The sequence below is a fragment of the Bacillus rossius genome, chromosome 14 (genome assembly GCF_032445375.1).
Source record: "Bacillus rossius redtenbacheri isolate Brsri chromosome 14, Brsri_v3, whole genome shotgun sequence".
In the NCBI taxonomy this organism is placed as follows: domain Eukaryota; kingdom Metazoa; phylum Arthropoda; class Insecta; order Phasmatodea; family Bacillidae; genus Bacillus; species Bacillus rossius.
In genome coordinates, this window is record NC_086341.1 from 19724139 (window position 1) to 19750548 (window position 26410).

General features: G+C 37.3%; 1 protein-coding gene across 3 annotated transcripts in view; it reads right to left on the minus strand.

Moving 5' to 3' along the window:
- Positions 1-4115: 4115 nt before the first annotated feature.
- Positions 4116-26410, minus strand: part of LOC134538701 (lachesin-like) — a 510913-nt gene continuing 488618 nt past the window's right edge. For 2 of the 3 annotated variants that reach the window (XM_063380136.1, XM_063380137.1), the window contains exons 7-11: positions 25526-25700; positions 18831-18958; positions 14058-14259; positions 9049-9167; positions 4116-7770 (exon numbers count right to left, since the gene is read on the minus strand). In XM_063380136.1, coding sequence (XP_063236206.1) covers positions 9052-9167; positions 14058-14259; positions 18831-18958; positions 25526-25700 — 621 coding nt within the window. In that variant the 3' untranslated portion in view covers positions 4116-7770; positions 9049-9051. The remainder of the gene's footprint in view (positions 7771-9048; positions 9168-14057; positions 14260-18830; positions 18959-25525; positions 25701-26410) is intronic. The other variant, XM_063380138.1, reaches the window with a different exon arrangement.

The window sequence follows — 26410 nt, forward strand, 5'->3', positions numbered from 1 at the left end:
TGGTATCCACGATGCAATACAATGCATCAACTGTATGACGTCAAGAGCCCTATTGGGACGTGATTCACACACAAAACGCAGAAACTCAATATATTTGTTATTAAAACGGTGATTCCTGAAACTGTAGGAATTGACAAAGAATCCGTTTCACACATTTTACGCAACAATTTGAACATAAAATATTTATGTGCCAAAATGGTGCCTCAAATTCTCACGTTTGAAGAACATGAAGTTCGCAAATATGTTCATATTGACACTTTGACTGCCATTGAAAATGACCCAAACTTATTGAAAAGGATAACAACATGTGACGTATCGCAGTTTTTTTTTACTTATGACCCTGAAACGAAGCGGCAATCCATGCACTGGAAGAGCCCAAGTTCACCAAAGTTCACCGAGAGCCAAAAAAGCTTGAATGAGCAAATCAAAATTCATAGCATTTGATGATTGGTTTATTTCCCCGATATTATTGGGATTGTGTACCTTCACTGGGTTCTGGAAAGTCAAACTATTATTCAACGTTACTAACTACACGTTCTTTCTGAACTCCGAAAGAATAAGGAGAAAAGACCCAAAGTGTGGAAGGACAAGTAATGGGTTCTCAACCAAGACAACGCTAGCTCATTCCACATTGTCTGTCAAGAAGTTTCTAGCCAGTGTTAGACCACCCGCCTTATTCGCCGGATCTCGCACTGTGCGACTTCTCTATCTGATTCCTAAGATGTAATATGCATTGAAAGGAACAAGATTTCAGTCCGTTGAAGCCGTGCAAGAAAAAGCGCCACACGTCGTGAAGGTGCTTACAGAAGAAGACATCCAGCACTGTTTCCAATAATGCAAGATTCGCATGGAGCTTTGTAGGGATAGAGGAGACGTGTATATTGAAGGTGATAATAAGTAAATATGTATGAAATCAACATTAAACTTTTATAGCGTCAGTCTCGTTATTTAATAGACACACCTCGTACTTCCGTAAGCTAAGGATGAAACAAATTTAATCCGCCCCTATTAATTAGCATGGAAACGTTTCAAATCTAGAATTTTTTTATATTGGACATATATGACTATAGAGACAGCCGAAGGGTGAACCGGCGAGGTGAAGTGGCAATGGACGACGTTGTTGTAGCGAAACCTAAGCACCCCCGAGTTAAATTCGCCAGTTCACTGCGACATGCACCACTCTTCCCACTAATAAAACGAAAACCTGGTTTGACCTTATAGGAGATCGTATCCAAGTTTAATTGACAGGATATTAATTATCTGACCACTGAGTTGTCATTAATGAAAAAAAAAATTAATATTATTTTTTTGTAATTATTGGCTTGTTGTATCACCTAAGAGCCAACAATCCATCATTTAGAAACAACATTTTTATCATGTTAAATTTATGTTCTAATCATTATTTTGGACATACGTCATTGATAGTTTTTTCTGTATGCCAAAAAGTATACCTGCCAAAACTGACAATGGAAAACAGCCAAAATCAACCGATGTAAAATGTTTTTAATGTAAAGACAGCAAAGATAATTCTGTGCATGGATTTAATTAGTGACACCTATATCACAGCCCTGGTGAACACAGTGGGTTGACAACGATGATACAATTTTTTAGGCAATTGCGACGAGACAGTTGCATAAAAAAAATGTCTCGTCGTTGTCAGCACATTCTGTTCGTCTGCGCTGTGATATTGTTTCGAAAAATTTCTTTGACCTGAACTCTCGGTTCTGTCATTACATTAAACATACATTGGCTGATTTTGGCTTGTTTTCTTCTCTGTCCGTTCTTCAGTTTTTCTCCATGATATAGGTACATTGTTAAACTACCAATGGCGTAAAAGTCCAAAATAATGCTTTAAATCAATCATCTCCTATGAAAGAACCACACAAAGACGTTAAATTTTATAATTTTACATATTCAGTGATGGTAGTAAGTGTTGTAACATGTTTAAACAATATAATTTCACATTCATGCCTTACCCATGACTTGAACACAGAACTTCCTCGCACCGTAAGACGGCTTACGTCCAACTTCGCTGCAAAGGTAGGCTTCAAGAACTCACACTGAACAGTTTCTAAGGGGCTTTAGGCAGAATCGCCCTCGGCAGTGAAGGAATTTCACTGGCTGGTTATCACTAACCAACTTCTAAGTAAGTTGAAATCAAGTAAGATAACGAATTCTGGCAAAGGTTTCAAATTTTCCAATTCCCAAATTAGGTACTAATTTAAAAATTACTCATTTTAGATTTACTAATTTTAAAATTCAGTAGTATCAGTTCACCAATTTCTAATTAACGAATTTAAAAATGACCTATTTTAAATTTTTTCATTTAAAAATATATATTTTCAAATTTACTCAAATCAATATTTCTTTTTAAATTTAAAATTCGCAAATTTCAATTTTACTAATTAAAAATCGATTAATTTCAAATAAACTATTTCTAAACTCAATAATTTCAATATTTACTTATTTCAAATTTACTAATTTCATATTGAGGCGGAATTTTGTGGTCAGTCACGAAAATAAAATATTTCCAGGCTTCTGGGTTGAGGCCACATGCGTGGATATGACGGTGTGCTGGACGTTTTGGAAGCCAAAAAAGTAGTTCACGATGGCTGCAACAACGTGTGCCGAAACGTCGAGCACACGCCATCATTCTGCGGACGTCGCCTCAACTTCAGAAGCCAAGAAGGATTTTGAAAATCGGACTCGTGAGTTATTTCCAACGGCGGGAGCTGTGATTCTACTGTCGTAAAGTTAATTATTGTTGTACTTATTTTTGCAGCAAACATAATGGCATAAAATCAGCGGGAAATGGAATGGTTTTTGTTATAGTTAAAAAAATATAAAATTGAATTTTCAAGTTTTGTAAATGTACTTCAATGTCGATAGGTTTTGCCTTTCCTAGATGGTGTCCTAGGTTATTTTTAGGAACAATCTCATTACCTTTCTTTTTCTTTAAGAAAAAAAGAGTAGATTGGAAGAATTGAAAGTCTTCATCAGGATATCTGAGCCAGGTCTCGAAGGCAGATCCTCAAGAAAGTGAGTCCAGTTGTCTTGCAGCTACGCTAACTCAATCGTCCCGCCTGACAAGCCTGGCGTAGCGTAAACTCGTATTCGGGTCGAAACGTCACCTGAAAAATCTACGAGTGTGATCGCGTAGTTCCGCAGGGCGTTTTATTCATTCTCGAGCAAAAAAAAAACTAACTCGTATGAAAAGCAAACACCGAGGGGAACTGCATACGTAACTGCCTCGTAACGCAGAGTGTAATTTGAACCACCCCCCACCCCCCCTCCCCAAAAAATTTTCATTCCAGTACTATTTGCCCTCGCAAATAATTGCGCATCGCACGAGGTGAGGAAAAAAAAAAGATAATTAAATCAAAACAAAACTTGTTCGTGCGCGAGTACGAAAAAGAGACTTTTTGTTTGTGACAATGCGAATTGATAGCTGCTGAATGATTTTGCGAAAGTGAACGTGTGAATCCAACGTTACTGTTTGCGTGTTGCGGTTTCGTAAACGGCTTGTTAATTAGGCTTAATTGAAGATTCATGTACCATCGAGTGCACTTCTGGTGAGTGGATGCTGGCTGGTGATTTCAGTTCGATGTGTAGCTTTTAAGTGAGCTAGATCTAAGTGACAACAGTGAATTCATCCACGGTGACCAATTATGATTATTCTGGCGTTGACACCCCTGGCCAACTATTGAGATTAAAAAAAATTAAGTATGTCACTAATTTTCCAAGCCTTACATCTCAGTAATCAATCCCAGTGTAATAGACTCTTCACAACAGCAAAGAAGTTACATCAATATAAGTAATTATTTCATATTTCTCGCTCATAAAACTGAAGAAAGGCTTTGTATTAACCGAATATGCTTTACATATATGCGAAAAAAAAACTCTTAAGGCTATTTAAAATTCAACTTACCAGTAAAAGTGAGATACTTATTTCTGAAGAAACCAAATGTGACGTAAAACTTGTTTTTCATATGGCTAAATAGAGGAGCGTAAATAAATTGATCCATCACATAGTTTACAAAAATATACATTTAATTAGTCATTAAGAGAGACAGTGTAATTTTTCGAACATATAATTAAAACATAAATTAGCTAAATGTATGATAGCAGATATGCTTACATAAAAAGTAGTGACATAAGTCAAATTTATTTTTCGGAAGTGTACGGAGATTTATATTTTTAGTAATTCACAAAAATAGCAAAAATAATTATAGTTTTACATTAATTTGCAAACAACAGCATAACCACTGTTAAGCTGTGTGTCTGGAACTAAAATGTAAGCATTTACTTAAACATTAGAATCAACACTTACTTACACCCAAACAGGTAATATAATGCACAATAAAAATTTATAACACTAAGCAATTTAAATATTAAACAGTTATTTAGGAAAACACACATTTCCTGCGATTTTGATGGACATTTACATAATTGAAACACAGTTCAAACACAACATACTATTTTAATATTTAAGTAATTTATCACTACGACAGTGTAAAAAACATTTTGTAATAAAATTTCATTTCATTAAATAAGTTTATCCTTATTTTAACATGGCTTACAATATCCAAACAGAGTTCAGGTGAAATAGTCCATCAATTTCTGATTTACTTAACACACGTAAAATTTTGTGACTCTCTTTTAACTTTATTATAAATGGTACAGAAAGTAATTAATTGTAACATTGAGCGTATCGATTATGTATAATTGATTTATGCTCTACAACCACGAATTTTGTAGCTGAAGAACAATTTTTTCATTTAAATAATTTGGGATAGTAACACGTGACAAAAATATGTGGAAAATAAAATATTTTTTTTTTTAATTATTTCAAATAAATAATTTTGCTACCGCCACAAAATTTGCGCTGGTGTAGAACATAATTCAATTAAACATAGTTCAGACGCTAATGTTTTATCTCAAAAACTTTATTATTCACAATAAAAAAGTTGTTCGGTCCCAACTTAATAAAAGACATATAGCTACCCGTCTTGGGAAGCACTTTAGACCGTAAGTCATATATGATTGTTCAACTTCGAAGTTTTTTTTAACTTACTAATATTTCTCGTTAAATGAAGACCACAAAACCGTTACAATTTCGTCTTAAGAACCACAGGGGCGTAAACATGGATGATTATTAGTCACTTCCAAGCTAAGGACTTCTGTCGTTTGCTTACATAATGTGCCAAAATGTAACGATAAAATTTGTTATAAAAATTTGATCTAATTTGCTAGATAAAATTTAATGCCATAATTTCTAGATTTAAACGTATAAAATGAAAATTAGTTATTTAAGGAATAGAAACAAAAAAATACGCTGTAAAAAATAAGAAACGATGTTCGGCGAAATATAAGATGTTAAATTAAGGAGAAAGATTTTTTTATTGAGTTATTAAATTAGGAATTTGAATTTATGAGAGTCTGTGTGACTTATTATCCCTTCCGGGCCAAAGAATCTCGTAGTGTCTGGCTGAAGCCGTTAAGATTGTGGATTTATCATCAGACCATAAACAAATATAAGCCTTAGACATTATTCTTCATCATAAGACTGTCTGCGTTTAACTGAGATGGCAAGAAGGCATGCCACGATATTGGTTCAATTTGAAAATTTGGAAACACGCATTATGATAAGTATGATGTTTCTAAGCGCATTTTCCGGCATCTTTAACCATTTTGCACTTAACCGTACTGCATAAATCATTTATATCAACAACATAACAAGCAAACATTAATGTAAAGCAAACGTCAGATATGCTTATGTTTTGCCAATTTTATGTAGCCTTTACTGACTCTAGGATAGTGGTTGTGTTAGTAGTTTATCCTTATGGCTGTTTTTTACGTAATACGTGTAAATCCCTGTTATTTTTACCTGGCTCAGATAATTTTTTGAAATAAAAAATATCGTCTCTGGGCACAAAGCTTCATTTACCGCAAGTACTTTGCACCGCTAAAATTTTCGCTAGTGGTAAAATCATCTCTCATTGATGAAAGTAGTCAGTATCGTTTAAGTCTCAATAGCACTTAATACAAGAATATTAATTTAAAAAAACATAAAACTATATGTAATCTACGTTAGCTAAATGGACCATTGCACCTGGTATTCTGAACAATATCACTAACATATAACACACATGTACATATATTCTCACATTTCTCAACATTTTAGAGGGTGCAAACTTTTAAAAACATTTTGGACATACTTTTCAATCCTGTAATGTGTGGATTTACCTATTTATTTCTTGATTTATAACAACACTTTCATCAATATCCATGCGAACAGTTTGTTTTTACATATATTAAAATTTATATTATATTGGATCGTTGTCTACAAACGGGACAGGATCATTCTCAATTCGGACGGGTTCATAAGGGGCCAACTAGCCCTACAGCAAAAATGTGACTAATTTGTTGAGTTCTATTCGCTATCTGCATAAACCAATATCATGATTTAAGAAATATTTCAGAAATTTGACATTTTTTTTTTTACTTTTAAAGTTTCAAATTTTAAAAATTCCTGTACCCAGATTGTATTGTAGTGAAATTATATAAAAGTAATAAAATTTGCAGCTGTGCAAATAATTGTGTATTTTAAGTTTATTTTTAATTCATCCTTCCTGCGGTTATTTATATTTTACACTGTTATTTGAAGTGTATATAATCTATTCTATCTTCGTTTTCTTTAATGATGTCCTGTAATTGAAAAATACTATGCCGGGGCACTGATAGGGTGTCATAGCGTATTGTGACTCGAAGATTGAACCAGAAAAATGTTGTCAGCCCCCACAACAGAAACGGTTACTTCTGCCTGATTTTTTTGTTAAGTTTTTCTGATTTCCAAATCACACGACAGGAATATCTAAATCGTAAATAACACACATTTGTGTCCCAAAGTATTCAATAGTGTAAACTTTATTTTAGTCGCAAATAATAAATAATGTGAAATTTTTCACGACTGATTCTATGTGTGAATAATGGGCCCGCTATTACCATATTATCTAAACGAGAATTTTATCATAATATTTCGCGAGTCATGCTTAAACCACTAACATGGCTTAAGTTAGAATTTATAGATGCAAAGGAGCAATCGCTTTCTCCAGTAAAATAAAGATAGTTGATTATGATTAGGTTGATTTTAGCAGAGCAAACAAATAGAAATTACTACAAATTCGGAAATTTCACTAACAGGATGTTCATAACAAACACTAAACAGGAAAATGCAATAAACAAATATCTATATATACGTTTTTTTTAATGTTCTACTTTGTCCATAGTAACATATGTCTGGTAGTAGAGGTATGAAAACTACAAAACCAGACATTTTAATTAGTATACTTTTCTGTAAAATAAATACACAGGAATTTCTAATTAATAAACTTATTGGAATTACATCCTTAAAATAAATAAATGAATTATCAATAGGAATTTGCGAGGTAAAACAACAATTTAACAATTTCAGTATGCCACGTCTTCTCAATACGAACACCTCACTTGGGCTGTGCCCGAAGACATGAAGTTTGTGAAATAAAATTCTCACATTTCACAAACACCACACAAGTTCTTCAGCTTCATTGCAAAATGCGCATTTAATCTCACAATATTCCCACCATTTACTTAGGGCTTTTCCATAAACAGGAAGCCTTTTCCGTTCACAAGTGGGTGTGAATTTTTAGTATCTCCTCTTCATGCACAAAGTTCATAACTGCTTTCAGACAGCTGAGACTTCGTTGGGCTTTGACGAATTCAATTACATACCTAAAATTACAGAGAACATTTTATAAATTCTTAGAATTATTTTCATGCAAATACATTAACGGAATGCCAGTAAAGTTAATTTAAAACAAACAAAACTTTAATACACAACCAGTGTCCCTGATTTACGTCTGACTCAAACTGAATTTTTAACACTTCCGAGATGTATATTAAATAAAATCATTCATAGGGAAGTACGAAACTAATAAAATCACCCAGTATTTTTGGAAAACTATTTATTTGGTCGAAAAATGAGACATAATGCTTGTATATTAATGAAATCGTTAGAGCGACCATATCTTCAAAAAAATTTTAAGTATTCATATTGTATTAACTTCGAAATGTTTCAGTGCTTCAAGTTCTTTATAGATTACGATGGTGTATTTTATAAACTAATGTATCAAAATAACTATGATGACGTATACCTGTTAAAGAATAATCGGAAAAGTACTTAGAAAAATCGGTGATCAGGCAGGCTTCTGGGATTTCTTCATTTAACAGTTGTGAGAATTTTTTGAAAATATTAAATAAAAAATTTCATATTTTTAGCTATTGTGGTGGCGTGGAACGAATTTCTCAAACTGCAGCTTAAAGACTTTGGAGGAAAAGTCTGTTCATAAATATAGTGTTCACACGACAAAGATTTTAACGTAAATATATCTTTGAGGCTGTTTCTATGCCTAAACTATTTTACAGTTCTATAAATGCGTGCCATCATTTTAATGCAAAATCGCTACTGTACCTTACCTCATAATTCGACTTAAGTGCGAGCGAACTTTTCACGTTGATAATGCAATCGCACCGATCTAACTAACCACATAGTATAATATACCGTGGTGCATACCGTAACTCTAAATCCAACAACGTAATTTAATTCACTATATCAGTCTCCCCAAGACGCTTAATATTCCTACATGCTTGATTCACTAACATGCTTTGATTACTAACGTGCTTGGTACGTTTACATGCTTACGCCATGGAAACTACCAAAAAAACACTGTCAATGTTCTGGCGATTTGGGTATAATTTACAAATACATGCATTCCTGTATGTATATATATATAAATACATGCATTCCTGTATGTATTTATATATATATATATATATATATAATAACCATTGATGATTTTTGTATCTTAACCGTCAAAAGAAGAATTGAACCTTCTGTAACAGCAAATTAGTAATATATATATGTAATAAAGTTTTCCTTTATTTTTATTAAGCTCTATTATGAGTGTAGAGTTGCAGGGTTTCAATTCGTTTGTATGCTTGTTTGTTTACCTTCTATAAACAACGTAGTACCACCACCGCTGCTATTAGGCATAGGTGGGATCTGAAGGCCAAGAATATGACGACACAACTAGAACTGGCCACTAGTCCCATGTCTTCCATTTCCGGCTCTGAAAACATAAATTGTAAAAAAAAAACTAAAGGCTGATCGATGGTCCATCATGAATGTGATGTATGACCACATTAAAAAAGGACTGATTGTTATATAACGTCTTTAGTTTTTTTATTGGGTTTTATACTGGAATTTAATGTCAATATTATAAGTTACTATGTTTGCCTTATAAAATAAAATTGTTATGACACATATTTAAACGATAAAAATCTATTTATTCCCTTGTTTAATTTTTCTGTAATTTAAGAAAAACTTAACAAATTGAATGAAGAGAGCAAAGCTTTGACTTAGAATACACATGCTCAGACCAATATTAATATTTTTTTCATTTACGTATTTAGTCTTCGTCTTTAATTTAGACTTTGTGTGTAGAGTATAGAATTTGTTACATTTAAAAGCAAACATCTGGCTTGCAACATACTAAACTTTACAAGCATACAGATAACTTGAGTGTAAACCTTAGATTTTATGTAATTTATATGATAACTGCAATGGCGGAGATTGATTTTAAACTATTTCATGAACATACGCTATTGCTGGTTTATACTGTGATTCAAAAAGGGACCTCAAGAGTGGACAAAAAAATATGAATACATATATACACACGGAGAACCAGCCAAAATAGCTGATGCCAAATGTTAAATACTTAGAAGACACAGCGAATTTCGGGGAAGAAATTTAGAACAGACGAACAGATTGGGCTGGCAACAATGTCTATAGAGCATCCCACTCTTAGGTTGCAATGTGGAAGTAAAATGGCTTTTTATCTCTTTCTAACACAAGCTGACTGCCGTTAGTTCTGTCCTTGTTTTTTCTTGCGCTGGTGCCATGTGTCAAACGACTTTAAAATTGTCCTTTGGACAGAGCGTTTTTGCATATTGTATAGCATGTAGAAACGCGTAAGGCGATATATAATTTTCACACTTAATGGCATTTTAAGAGGCTTAAAAGTGAAAAAAAAAAACATAACTTTCTCAATGGGAAATGTTTTGAAGTAGGCCTATTCCTAAATGTATCACATCAAAAAAATATCAACCCACAGATGTATCAATTCAGTTTTTTTTCGGTTATAGATTCATATCCTAGGACGCCACAAAAAAATCTCAAGCAAAAAACAATTCATGTTTCATTTATTACATTTTTTTTTAAATCCTAAAAATGAATTTTCTCAGAAACTGACCCATCAAAATGTTGATCAGCGGCCAAGCTTTTTTGCTTATAAAGTTAGATGGTGGTCGAAAGCATGAGAGATGTCCACAATTAATGGATTTGGTTTTTAAAAGCAATCACCGTCTCAATAGCTTGCGCCTAGCTGTGAAAACATGTGTTATCAGCGCAAGAGCGGGCAGTGATAGATGCTCACTCCCCAACTGCCGCCGTAAGAGGAAACACGGCCGTGTGTTTGGAGGAGTGAGGTAATTAACCTAACCTAACCTAACCTAACCTAACCTAACCTAACCTAACCTAACCTAACCTAACCTAACCTAACCTTCTGACTTGCAAACACGTTCTATGATAAAGGTTTCCTCAGTTCAGCTATTTCCCTCGACACGCATTTCTGAATACCAGCCTGGCAGTCAGTGCCGTGTCTCGCGACCAAGCGACGCGTTGTGTCAGTTGACTAGTTGCTGTTACAATTTTGACGGGTTACTTATTAACATATGAGATTTTGTAATCTATTTTTATGTGGAAAACATTAATATAAACTAAATAAACTACTATTGGTAGGCCACGAGTTAGGGAGCGTGATATTGTGTTTTAAGTAAAAATATTTTTTCGAAAACCACGAGTGTTAACAATGCAGCTTTGATGAACTTTGGTCAGCGGTGGCGAAATTGATAAAAAAGGTATGAGCTATCATTAATTTCTTCATCAATTTAACTTTACAATTTTGGTATGAAATCGTACCAATAAATGTGTGTTAACGATTTCTTGTAGAAAGTTAGAGTAAAAAAATTAATTTTTTTTTGTGATTTATTACAAATATATAAGTGTGATAGTAAAATAATTATTACAAATAACGATAAGAGATATTTAAATGCTTCTTGTGCAATCTTAATTCTAAAGAAACACATTTCCTGAAATGTGTAAAGTGTAAGATATTTGGAAAGAGTGCGCGCCATAAGCCGTGTACTGCAATCTAAAAGTACGACTGTCTAAAGAAAGTTACATAAAAAACAGTAAAATCAGACCAAAAACAAGCTTGGAAACAACAGGACACAAAAAAAAACCAACCCACCTATGAAAATAAACAGACATTCTGGACAACTGAACGACCAAATTGTCAAACATATTGGCTTCCTGCGATTAAACATTTGAGGTTTCTCCATGACATACAGTGTAAACTGGCAATTACCTTTGTACATGAAATCTTTTTAATGTGAGTGGCTTGTATTGCTTAAAAAAAACATGGTTTAACAGCAAACTAAGCCATTCGTCTGTTCGGGGCCGCAATGTAAAGCAATATGGTCAGGTAAAGCTACTCACTGCAAGAGTAAAGCCGATATCACTAAAACCCATCACCTCCATTCGTTCGTCACACTTTTCGTTTATCAGCGCCTCGATTTGCAAAACGTCTCCCTCAATCCGTCAAAACATTTTCTTTATTCAGTGCAGCTAGGAAGACATATTTTATCTTTCAAAGTATTATCTCGACGTAAAACATTAGTTTTGACGTACGCCATTGCTAATGAAAACCTGGATAACTGACAAACGAAAGATGAATAAAAGAACGTAGCCTACTCATAAAACCAAGCCAACACCAACCGATGTTCTGTTCTATTCTGTTCTTGTCGCAACTGTCTCGTAGTTGTCGGCTCTCTCCGTTTGTCTGCGCTGTGATGCTGCACTGAACAATTCCTTCCAAGGAATTATCTGTACTGTCTACGAATTTAACATTTGGCAGCGGCTGATTTTGTTTTTGGGTTTCTGTGAGTGTGTTGGTGTTTTCATATTTTTTTTGCCTGTTCTTCAGGTTTTCCATATGACACGCCGTACAAACTAGCAATGGCGTGTTTACAACCTAATTTTTAAGTCGAACATTCCCATTTCAAAAATCATTCAAAGAAAGTGATTATCTCAATGTTGTTTACTGTTGTTTACGTGAAGTAAACCACGTCAAGTTTGATATAAAAAAAGAGTTGTTACAGTGAAAATAAAAAAACTATTATCTTGAAATTAATATTTTCGTCTAAATATATTACCAAATATAATGAGCTCAAAAATTGCACAACGCAATTCATTTTATCAGCGAAGTAACCTAGAAATAAATTTGAAACGAATCGAGAACTTAATATCCCGAAAAATCGCAATCCTGAGACATTGTGTAATTTACATCAAAGGTACAGATTTATCGATTTTGTATTACAAAATTTCTGTAGATATGCGGCATGATTTGCTGACCAATTCCTAACCAGAGTGACTTCAATTTTAAAATGGACACACCTTATCAGTGACAGCCTATTCTTCCATGGTCTCCTCGTGGCTATGCCAGTCTCCAGGCAGTTCAGCCAATTGTAATATCATCGGTAGTAGTAGTAGAAGTACAGATAAACTTATTTAGACCGGAATTTTATGGTTCGGAACAATCTTTAACTAGGCACCAATAGAGCCGCTCGCAATCCGAATTTTTTTCCGATCTACTGCAGCTGTTTCTCTTCGGCCGCAAGGCAGCATTCCTGCGATTCATATAGGCGTTTTTATTTCGCTCAGAGTTTATTTTTAAGTCGTCGGTTTTACACATTTCACAGGTGCCTTTCCGTTATGAATTTTTAATTATTTTTTTTAAAGAAAACCAGAGCTTTTCAATCTTTATTCGGGTCGTAAAGCAGACGATTAAAATTCGTTTTTAAACTATATATTAATTTTTCTTCCGTTTTACCGTTGACCCTTTATTGATGTTCGAAAAACCAGCAAAATCACTAATCCGGCATGACCTTGGTGGAGAATGTGCCAGATTAAAGACTTTCCACAGTAATAGTTGTATAAGTCGAAATGGTAGTCAAAGTGGTAGTCGAAACAATAGTGGTCGTCGTCATTGTCGTAGTAATAATCGTTGTATTAGACACTGTAGTAGCAATCGTAATCGTAGTTGTCATGGTGGTAGCAGTAGTCATGATTGCCGTTGTAGTAGTAGTCATATTCGTCGTTGTAGTAGTTAATGTATTAGTTTTTTGGTAATCGTCGTAGTCGTCATTGCAGTAGTAGTCGTAATAGGTATTAGTCGTATTAGACTACAGGAAGTATATGTCGTCATTGTAGTAATAATCGTTGTCTTAGTCGTAATAGCAGTTGTAGTCGTCGTCATGGAAGTAGTAGTCATAGTCGTCGTTGTAGTAGATAATGTATTAGTTTTTTTGGTAGTCGTCGTAGTCGTCATTGCAGTAGTAGTCGTATTAGGCATTAGTCGTATTAGACTACAGGAAGTATATGTCGTCATTGTAGTAATAATCGTTGTATTAGTCGCAATAGCAGTTGTAGTCGTAGTTGTCATGGTTGTTGTAGTAATAGTCGTCGTTTAAGTAGTAGTTGGTGTATTATTTTTTGTTGTAGTCGTTGCAGTAGTAGTCGTATTATTCGTCGTAGTAGACTACAGGAAATATACGTCGTCATTGTAGTAATAGTCGCTGTTTTAGTCGTCGTAGTAAGCAGTTGTAGTCGTAGTTGTCATGGTAGTAGTCCCCGTCTTCGTTGCAATAGTAGTCGTATTATTCGTTGTAGTATACTACAGGAAGTATATGTCGTTACTGTAGTAATAATCGTTGTATTAGTCGTAATAGCAGTTGTAGTCGTAATTGTCATGGTAGTAGTTTTTGGTTGATTTAGTTTTTGTGGTAGTCGTTGCAGCAGCAGACGTGGAGGAAGCAGACGTCGTCACGGCGGCACCCACCTGCGCCGCGCGTGTAGAACTGGAACATGTCGGACACCTCGTTCCAGCCGTAGTGGTTCTTGGCCTGCACGATGGCCTCGAACACGGAGCCGTGGTCCAGGCCGCGGATGCTGTGCGACATGACGCGGCTGAAGGTCTCGTCGGCGGCGGGCCGCAGGATCACGTCGTGCCACTTGCCCGGCTTGTGGTGGCTCTCGTTCATCTGCGACACACACACGCCCGCGCCGCCCGCTGAGTCTTCCAGGTGCTGGAAGAGGTTGGGTAGGCCTCCACCGGACCGCGGGTTCGCTGGGTGATTGAGGAGTCCCAGTGTGGTGCGGGAGACTGGGGTAGGCGCCAGAAGTGATGACAACTCCAGAGGGCTAAGGGAGCATCCAACTTGCTGGTGAGCCGAGTGGAGTAGGGGGCCGGAGGTGGTGCATAAGCTGAGATGGGTAGCCTCAGTCTCTTTGCATAGCCAAAAGCTCTAACGCTCTTCCTGGTTGCGTATGCGGCGTATCCGCATCCACGCCCATGGGGGCCCCAGGGCGGAAGTGCCTCACGGCTAAGAGCGCTGGGTCAAGAAAGAAAGGGGGGGAAACCCTATTTGTGACGTTGAGTCTTCCAGGACTCGCCGGTCGCGCGCGACATACAACCTCGGCTACGAGCGAACTCTCGTGTCCTCACGTTGAGAATACGCTTATAAAAAACATTGGTTGTCTGTAAAGTCGGTTTACGGACGATAGTTTAACGTGACAACGTCATAACAAAACATTGATGAAATGATTGCATACTTTTATGAATAAAATTAAATCATTTTTATTGAATTTTATCTATTTTGTATGGATACAAAGAAGGAGTGAAACGAAATCTACAATTTAATTGATGAATTTACTTTTATTTTCACTCATTAATTCAAATATGTTTATTACTTTAACGAAGAGATTATTTTAACTAAGACTTTTATACATGTTTGCTATTTAACTTCTTCCAATCTGTGTTATTCTGTTAAGGATAGGACGATGATAGGAAAAGTAGGAAACGAATGGTAGTGTTTCAAGTTTAATGTGCCTAGAAAAAGTCAAATCGATGGTTGTTCCAATCGAGTGGAAGAGAGATAGATGCGGCGCAAGCGCACAATGAGCGTAACGGGACCATGTGCGCAACGGGACAATGAGTCATCCTTTTACGTGCGTGCAGCTGGCATTCATCGATTTGTTAGACGTTGTCACGTCAATAAGAAAATCGGACACTGAAATTGAACTTAGAATTATTTTAAATAATGCCAAGCGTGATACATATAAGCAAATTGTGTTTTAAGATGCATTTCTGAACGCGAATCACAGGTGATTTCCACACCCGCCGCTAGAATTCTATGCTGGACCAGCTACGTCGCCTATTAAATCATTTGATTAGCAGACTGAAATTTTTAACTACGTAACGAAACGGTTCCGATAAAAGCGAAACCCTGGCCTCGGACCTGACTTTCAACAAGTAATTTTAATAAAATACTACAAATATTTTTATAATACATTAAACACTTAAAAACCATTATGTTTTTCCCTTTAGCTTTATGAATTTTCGTTCGCACCATCCGCCATAGATAGCAACATCGGCTGTTACACATTTCCATTTATTTTCTTCCGTCGCGTTCTGGATTTACTCCAACCAAATGATGTAAACGAACAGCTAAGATATAAATTTAATTACCGCCTTTGAAGTTAGTTCATCATTACACAGAATTAAGAAACACAGTGGAGTTCCGCAAATTCGAACTAATTGGAGCAGAGCACTGTTCAGATTAACGTATTTTCTAATTAGCTGAATAAATTGCTGTAATGCAGCACAGCAAGTAGTAAAACAACGTTGGTTTATCGCATAACACAACCTTTAACATTTTCACAAGCACGAAATCACTAGAGTTCTTTAAATGAGTCATGCAACGGGGAATTTTGATTTCATGCAGTTTTTTTTTGGACATACGCCATTGCAGTTTTGCACTGTTTGTCATGGAAAAATTCCGAAAAAAATAGTAAGATAAAAAATTAACAGAAAATACGACTGAATCCGCTGATGTAGAAAAACGGAACCAACGATGAAACTAAACACAACGACGATAGCACTGACGAACACAGAAGGTTTCCAATGGCAACAGTTGCGACAGTGCAAAACTGCAATGGCGTATGTCCAAAAAACTAAATTAAATCAAAATCACTAGACAAAAAAATTTTAAAATATTTATTTTATATCCTAAGTTCGTTAGGATAGGCCTATGTCGGATATACGGTTAAGCCAGGTTAGTGGGGTTCGGATTGGTTGGAAATCACTGTACAGCCTGTTGCCAGTGTTGGCAAGGAAAACATCATGTGTCGCTTAGCAAGTACACTTCGGTACATGGGTACTCACGGATGCAATTTCTGAACTGTAAAATTTCAGACAAGGTACACGACACGGGCTATACCGGATATCACGCTGTTGCAAACGCGCGCCGTTGTACATCACGAATGAAACCAATTGGGACTAAAATTACCAAAAGTGGTATTACACTTGGATTATAAGTACCATTTGATTTACAATCAAAAAGTAATGTACAACCTGTGTAGTTTACAATTTAAAAACTCCCCTGAGTTTCTAGCGCTAAGGCCCGTTGAAGTGGTGGACTGTCCCGACGTTTCATGTCAACGTTGCAACAGGGCATCTTCAAGGGTGAAAAATGAACTGAAAGCTAGAAGGTGACAGGGTTCTTCTGAACTTGCCAGAATGTCTTCTCCGTGCGGCCGATAACGAGAGAGGCATCCTCCTATCGCGGCTGGAGGTTGTCAACCACTGGGATTCCCTTCTTTAAAAAATTTTCTGACATGAAACTTCTTCACGGAAGAAAAGCGAAGTAGTATCTGACATTATTGTTTCCTCTGCACGCTACCCTCAACCACCAGCGCTCACGCGAACGGGAAGCCTTCTTTTCACAGAGGAGAGAGCCAAACGACCGATCGTGCATCTTCGGGGGGCTTTTTTTTGTTCATTGTAAACAAATATACAACTCATGATAACTAATGCTCAATTAGGTTAGGTTAGCTACATTATAAATACTTTGAAACATTGTGGACGGTTGATTTGGTTAGGATAGCTACATTTAAAGATACTGTGAAATCATGTAAACGGTTTTCCCCAAATAAATACACCTGTTGTGGTACGAAAAAAAAAATCATGAACTTCGGGGAACTTCGGGTGTGGCTCTCTCGTCTGTGAAATGAAGGCTTCCCTCGCCGCGGCGACAGAGGCGTCTGAGCGAAACGGCGGGGGAACGAGAGAACTGTCACGTGGCCTTTGCGGAAGGAGAAGGGGGAACTGGAATTGTCAACACAGCCGCGTACCCGAGGTTTCAAATGCGGGAGCCACGCCCAAAATGTGGGGGGAGGGTGGGAGTCTTTCTGGGAGGTCTTCGCCTTAGTCCTCGTTGTCATTGTGGGTCGGCGAGGCCTGCCCGGACGGCATCTGTGTCCCAACCTGAGGGCGGCATCCTCCACATGTCCTCCCAAATATTCACCCTTTAAGGGTAGATTGGGAGTCGACTTACAGAGCGATTTAACATTCCAGAGCAAGTAAAATTATGAACAGATATGTCAAAGGGATTACTCCCCCATTTGATCGGGAAGGTGTTAAGAGCCTCAGCCCCACTGCCTCACTCAGCTAACCAGACATTTGGCTGTGTCCTTTAGACCTTAGACATTATCAGCACTGCTGGCGCCTACCCCGATTTACAACCTCAAAACACCCCGTGAACCCGTGGTCCGGTGGAGCACTATCCAAACCTCTGCTAGCTGACCAGGCTAGTAACTGGAGCTGTGTCGTCGCTCACATCGTCGACCCCGCACAGGGCTGGAGAACCCTTTAGAGTCTGCCCCAAGCTGTCGGAGCCAGGACGCCAACCAGCATAGCTGCTTTTAAGAAGATGGCCACAGACCGGGTTTCGAACCCAGACGTGAGATCGTCGGTCGATATCGTTTCTTCAGCTGCCGCGGGATAAAGACGGCCACATCGTAATGTAATCTACGTCATTGCCGCTCCCGTTGCATTTTTAGATTTATTACTTATTAATGTTAAAGGCAAGATGTAATTACAGTTGTAAGCATTATATATTTAAATAAATCTTTTAATGCCAAACTCTGTGGATCTTTAATCATCTCTCAGTAAACATAAAGCCCTTTTAATAATACAAAATATATGTTAAAATTGTAACTTGTAACAATATGTATATTTACGCCCCTGCAGCAGCAGTGAGTGGTCAATACGAAAGTCACGAATTTGTTACACTTTTTGAATGTTACACACAATCCGGTACACAGATTTTTGTAAGTTATTATTAACACGGTGTCGTATTGGAGGAGTGAAAAATACTTTGGACTAATCTTCAAAGTATTTTTGATGCAGTACTAGTATAGACCAACGGCAGTAGACTGTAAATCGTCCGGCCAATAGGCAGTAGCAGTAAACCAAAGGCATCGTACCAACAGTCATTTAACCGAAAAGTCGTTTGACCGACATCCATTATATTTTTTAAAAAAAATCCAAAATTTATCTTGCTTGAAGAAATGTTTAGTTCACCAGCAGGCAGTATATCGAATGTCATTAACTGAAATGTGATACGACCGAAAGTCGTTAGACAAAAAAATGGATAAATAATCTGTTGATTCTGACCACAGGCAGTTGACCGACGGGGCACTGTTTGCGAGGGAATCAACACGCCGAAACACACAACCCTGCGGGGAAGGGTGAACTGTAGCTTATACTCACGTATATCTTCCTGTAGAGCAAGCGGACCTCTTCGAGCGGCGGGTAGCTCTCAATGGCCCAGGATATGTTGTAGCTGTCCTTGGAGCGGCTGAAGGGTGCGCTCCGAAACTCGGCCGGGCTGGGCCGTCCTGGAAATTTGTGACAATATAAAGGCGTCCACAGTTCCCTAAATTATTTGGTTTTATAATAGTTTTATTTCATCGAGTTTAATAAATTCATAATTTAACATAGGCTGGCTGGCAGCCCGGCGGGAAACGACAAAAGTCGCCCCCGAAACAACCAGTGCCACCCAAACAATGCGGACAGCAACGTCCGAGCCCCACGTGGTAAACTCCTTTCTACTATGTCCAACTCTTCTTCCAGATCCATCCTTCTGTTTCCTGTAAGCATCCTGCTTGATACAAACGCATGAAATTTATTACATCCAGCATTAAAGTGCCCAGGGTTCTCCCTTTCTCTATGCAGGTTTTACCTGGGCCCAAGTTATCTAGTTTTAGTCTAGTATAGTCAGTGAGGGGAGTTAGTCATGGCACCAATCGCTTCCATGACTGGCCAATCCCCCTCCAAGCACACGATGCATGCTACCCCTCCTGCATGGCTAACACCCTGCATGATTAGAGCGTACGGGCTTCGGCCTGAGACGCACTTAGTCTCCCTCCCTAACCCGGAACCCTCCCAAACACACTTAGTTTTAGTAAGATTAGGAACAAAATCATAACATAACTATCATTTATTGTTTATAAAATATTTTTTTTTTTTTAATTAGTGTTTTTAGGAACCCACAGGCCAATATTTATGTAGCCATTACATGAACTACGAGTACCTAAACGTGTTGTACGTACATAGATTTAAGTTAATAGTTAATTGTAGCCTTTGACACGTATTACTTAATTTTCTGTGAATAATATACAAATCAATCAAAATTTTGTTTCCCCACAATCCTACAGTTTTTTTTAGAGAAACTGTAATTTTCACTGATTTATGAATGACATATATAATTAAGTAATACGTAGCACAAGCGATTTAAAACTGTTTACGATACGATTACATGATCTTATTTCATGCTAGGGTTGGCATACAAATTAGCCCTTAAAACTATGAAACAAATACGTATTAAATTTATTGAACACATTATAAAGAATCAACGTTAGTTATATTATGAATTTATTTATAAAAAGTGAGCAAATACATGAAATTATTGAGTCATAATAATTTAAAATACTACCTTTTTAAGAGTAAGATATAGTCTAGCTGGAGCTCTATGTGCAAGGTACAGAGACTACCTACACAGTTTCATCAGTCTATCTTCACACTATCTCTGAGTGGATATCTTTTTAATTTAACGTAATAAATAATCAGGTACAAAAGTTTATTCAAAATATTAACTAAAAAATATTTTTGATTACACATAATGATAACTTAAATTCTCTTAAACTTAAGCTCAACTGGCGCTTTTTAATAAAATAATTCATAGTCAAACGTAAATTTAAAATTACTTAAATCTCCTGAAAAAGTTAATTACAAATCCAAAATCAAAAATGTACGCCAAATACTCAACAAATATTTTAACTGTTTGTTAACTGGGGAGTTCTCGCTAAACACCAAACGGTCGTAAAATTTGATTCAGTTTCTCCTCCACAAGCCTTCAAATCCTGGTCCTTTGATACGCAAAACCTTTACCGTAGTGCACGAGTTCCAAATGCAAGTTTTTAAGCACGGCCAATTAACATAGCTATCCCCGTGTTCAGTTCCATGCACTTCTCGTCCTGCGTATTTTGCTCAGTTGCTGTCACACTGGGACTGCAAAAAAAAAAAAAATGGCGCGTGGCTGTGTCATGGACACGGCCGTGTGTTGTACGTGGATACGTGTACTTAACAGGTAATATTTTCTATACAACATAAAAAATACGCTATTTTATGTATATTATAATCATGTTTGAACGATAAGAAGTCGCGTATAGGCCGACATGATATATTTTTGATTTTATTTTAACACCATATAAATAATATAAAAATAATATAAAAATAATATAAAAATAATATAAAAATAAGTCGGGTTTTCCTTCCTGACGCTATAACTCCAGAACGCACGAACCGATTTCCACGGTTTTGCAGTCGTTGGAAAGGTCTCGGGCTCCGTGAGATTTATAGCAAAGAAAATTCAGGAAAAATTCAGGACAAACCAACATTTTAAGTAGATGGCGCCGGTGCGTGATACATTGTTTGACAGCTACTCATTGTTCTCTGCTCAGTTAATTTCATGTGACAAACCGGTATTGTGTTCACTGTGAAATTGTGAAAAAAAATATAAAAAATAAGTTATTCGTTTCCTAACATTTCAATTGGAAACCATCAAATCAACTACTCATTGTTCTCTGCTCAGTTAATTTCATGTGACAAACCGGTATTGTGTTTACTGTGAAATTGTGAAAAAAAGTAAAAAAAAACATATAACGTATATTGTGCAAATTTTTATTCAATTTCAACAGCAGGCATTTGTCTTTAAGGTCGTAAGTTGAACTGTGTAAATTATGTGGATCGTGCATTTGAGGTTAAATTCACCACTCTGTCCATAGCCCAAAATGCCTAGAGGACGACGTGCCAACATCGGCCGCCGCACAAGACATGCAAGCCAGCAACAAGTGTATTCACAGAACTTAAGCGAAGAAAGACAAAATATAATAAGAGAAAATGCCCGATTGAGACAACGCGTGAGCACACGAAGATCATTGGCATCATACAATCGCTTGGCATTCCAATATGATCCCACTGCGAACTACAGTGATGATGAAAATTTAGATATTGGACCAATGACGACTATATGCCGATATTGCGATGCGTTGAAGTTCAAAAGAGAAACGGCTGGATTGTGCTGCGCAAGTGAAAAAGTCAAACTGGATCTATTACTTACACCACCACAGCCACTGAAACATTCATCCAAAAAACAAATTAATCCAGATGTTGCATCAACTGGGACTTTTCCATTTCCAACATCTAACAATTGTTTGGAAAATTGTGCAGCACTTTGATCATTTTGAAGTTGAACTCTCATATTAGTGGTTAGCGATAATGTTTTTACGTTATTCCATAAAGGTGATTCCTTCAGGCAAGCATTCAATTCATCTGCAGGCGTTCCACGGGGAATTACTGGCAACGTCTGCCTGAAATCGCCTGCCAACAATATCATAAAGCCGCCAAAGATGTTGTTATTTCGCCGAAGATCCTTCAGTGTGAAGTTAAGTGCTTCAAGTGATTTCTTATGTGCCATTGTGCAATGACAATTAACAATTCGCAAGGCCAATCGCTTAGTGTTTGCGGAATAAATTTAGAAAATCATTGTTTTTCACATGGGCAGTTATACGTTGCGTGTTCACGAGTTGGGAAACCATCCGCTTTGTTTGTGTTAACGTCAGACCAAAAAACAAAAAATGTGGTTTACCAAAGAGCACTTCAATGAAACGGATAATTTGCGGACACGTATAACGCTTCGATTCAGTATTTACTTTGGATTCACTTTCATTTACTTAGATAAGTTCAACTAAATAACACTTCATTTTTGTAATCGAAATGAATTCATTACTGTTGTGAAATGAAATAAAATTTTTCCTTTTCAAATATAAAACAAAAAAAAATTTTTCTTCATCTTTTAATCACCAAACGAAATGTTACATAAAACGAAGCCATTTGGTGGCGAAACGGAGTTCGCCGGGTTTGCTAGTATATATAATAGTAACTATTTTACAATAATGTTTTGTATATGCAATCGATTTATTTTGACAAGAGCTGACGATCGAAACTCAAACGAAAGTCGTAGCTTCTCCGAGTCAAAAGTTATACTAAATGAAAATCTCGAAACACAGCACAATGACCTCAAAATGGCGGCGCTTCCCCCTTCGCCGCACGCGATGCTTCACAGTAATCACTTAGCGTAACGAATTCTTTGATCCTTTAACTATCCAGTGGTGTAATTAAAATTTTGGATGGAGATGATAGATATGTAGAGGCAACACCAAACTGTATCCCCCTATTTTGTTATTATTCGGTTTTTGAATTGCCCCCCACTATGGAAGCAATTTTAAAGACGTATTCACGTCAAAAAAAAAACTCTCTTTGGCTCGCCGTTATGCATGACGAAGTTCTTCCAGTTTTAGTCACCGGTAGGCCAAGTTAGTTCCACCGCAAAGACGAGCCATCGTATTTGCCTGACAACAGCAAACACCGTCCAACCTCCCACAGCGCAGTGGGTCTCAACTCCCTGTGGACTGTCCGCCGGACCGCTCTAAGCCTCCTCAGACCCAAGTCCAGCACGTACGTACGTACGTGCGTTCGTATTCGCCCGCGCACCAACTCGTCGTAACACCCTTGGGAGAGACACTCTAGCTTGCGACATTGAGACATAGTTTATTTCTAAGTAGTTTTGGGCTCACCCGCTAGACGGTAGCTCTCACAACACGGGTTGTCAAAAAAAAAAAAGACGGTCCCGGCTTCAAAGATATATCACAACAGTTTGATTTAGACCGTTCACAAAACCAAACGCAATGAAACTGAACGTAAACTAATCTAGTATTTCCTCACAAACTTTCAATATTTGCACCTTTAGTTATACGGCACACACGCCAAACTTAAAGTTCAATTCTTCCCACATGTCGGTTAACACGTCCGGAGTAATGGCAGCAGTAGCCTCTGGAATTCTGTGTCTCAACTCTGGCACATCATTAGGAACGTAGATACGATATTTTATAAAAACCTAAAGGAAAAACAAATTGCATGGTGTTATGTCAGGGGAACGCGGAGGCCAGCGGAAAAGAGCTCTGTCATCTCGACCGTCACGACCGATCCAACGGCCAGGGACCTTAAAGTTAAACCACTCTCGTACAAAGAGATGTAATTGGGGAGGGGCTACATCCTGTTTCCAAATAAATTTTACAGGTTCACCCTCTACTGATTGGGGAAAGAGCCATTCTTTCGCGCTGCAAGCGAGAAAAACAACAAATGAGTATTCGCGCAAGCGCTTATGTAACACTGTTCCGAGTTACTCTTTGATTGAATCAACACTCTACAACGCTTACAATATATACTATTAAAATTTTAAAGCTGTGTCTTTTTTTATGGACATACTGTACATTAATGTCATTTTTACATTGGTTTTGAGAAGTAATGCATAAGCTATTATCACACAAACTAACCAGTGAAAATTAATTCACTTTATATTGATAGCCACATATTTTGTGGCGTGTGGCATACCATACATGTCTGCATCTTACTCATTTATAAAGAGCACGACTTTTTATATTTCAAAACAGCATTAAGTGTTTTTCGCACATTATAAATCTATTTTACTGAGCAATTCGTCAAGTATATAAATTAACATTATAAACACGAAACTTTGGAACTGAACCTCTGTCCCGAGTTTTTTTTTTTTTTTTTTTGCTAGTAGTTATGGGTCCACCCAACAGATAGCATCACCGGGTTTAAGTTTCCACTGTAAAAGTCGCACTTCTATTTCTCCCTCCTTTTTCTATGGTAACACCAAATGTCTCTTTTCCATGAAACTCCTTGCGGCAACACACGGTGTCGTTCTTCCACAACACGTAATCCAATGGTACGAACAACTGCCTGTCTAGCCTTCCAACGAGCTTATTTGCGACTTACGTGACTCCATTTTCTTACGATTTTACTTCCATTCAGTCTCTCTTTAACTGTTACTTTTTTTTAAACGAAGTCTGTTCAACGTAAAGTCCGCCACTATCAATAATACCTCAAAGTCTAAAATAAACAAAGAACAAAATAATTTAAGTTATAAAAAATGAACGCAAAATTATTATTATTTTTTTCAATTGATCAGAAAAACTTGAAAACCCACTCAGGCCAGTGCACTGGCCACAATTTGTACAATTATTCTCAAAGTAGTACCACAAACAAAGAAGAAAATAATTTAAATCATACAAATGTAACTCAAAATAATTTTTTTTGAACATTGATCAGAAACACTCGAAAACCCACTCAGGCCAGTGCACTAGGCACAATTTGTACAATTATTCTTAATTAAGTACTACCTATATAAGAAATAGGTTAGGTCTTGATATTTATTTTCTACTACAAATTTCTGACGTCATCCTAACTCAATTAGTACCAGTAGCTCAAGGCCACCCGTAAAAAAAATAAGCGGAGAATAAACGTTTGGCGGAACTCAGCAATTTCCCTCCTCCCTGTAATTTAAAAATGGGATGTGGGGGTAACAGGTGGTACGCACGCGTGTAAAAAAAAAGAACTACCAAATGAATAGCCAAAATAAGTTGGGAGAGAGTATTGGGGAAGGGTCGTTGGGAGGGGGAAATATGGATGTAGGAGAGGGGTGGTGAGGAAGAGGGAGGGGGAAGGGGCAGACTCACCAGAGAGCACCATGAACTTCCTGGCCTTGCCGAGGGTGTTCTCGCCGATGCAGCTGGAAGGGTCGTTGGGAGAGGGAAATGAGGGTGGGGGGAAAGGGTCGTCGGAGGATGGGGAAGAGGGTGGAAGAGGGAGGGGGAGGAGCAGACTCACCAGAGAGCACCATGAACTTCCTGGCCTTGCCGAGGGTGTTCTCGCCGATGCAGCTGGAAGGGTCGTTGGGAGAGGGAAATGAGGGTGGGGGGAAAGGGTCGTCGGAGGATGGGGAAGAGGGTGGAAGAGGGAGGGGGAAGGGGTAGACTCACCAGAGAGCACCATGAACTTCCTGGCCTTGCCGAGGGAGTTCTCGCCGACGCAGCTGTAGTTGCCGAAGTCGGCACCTTGCACGTCGCGGATGGCTAGGGTGTGCTTGTTGCCGCGGCTGGTGATGGCGCGGCGCTCCGTGGGGTCCAGCACGATGCTGTCCTTGTACCACAGCAGCTGCGACACGGGGCCAGACACGCTCTTCCAAGCCATCGCTTCAACTTCATCTTCGGCGGGCTCATGTCCCGTTCCGATTCATCCTTACGTTCGACTTCATTACACTTTTAACACTTTCTTAGCAGCCGAACTTCAACAAAATGAATACATATATACCTATATATACATACATACGTATACGTCCCGTTCCGATTCATTCTTACGTTCGACATGATTACACTTTTAACACTTTCTCAGCAGCCTTACTTCAACAAAATGAATATATATATATATATATATATATATATATATATATATATATATATATATATATATATATCCTTATATACACACACACGTATACGTCTAGATCCGAGTCATTATTTCATTCTTGCGTTCAACATGGTTACACTTTTAACACTTTCTTAGCAGCCGAACTTAAAAAAAAAAATGAAAATATACATAAATATGTAGCACATACTTTTTTTTGCATATAATTAGCTGGCAAGGCTTATTTTTTATCTCAACATTTGTGTGCAGTACGGATAAGGAAAACTAAATTTAAAAAAAAAAAATTAATTTCGAAGGTAACACTGGTGGCTACTGCATGGTATGTTTCTAATTTGATTCTGAAAGAAATTAAACCGTATAAAATAGTAGAAAATGAAATTGACTTTTAACCATGAAAAAAATTCAGTTTTATATTCCATTGAATTCTCCTTGTCCATAAT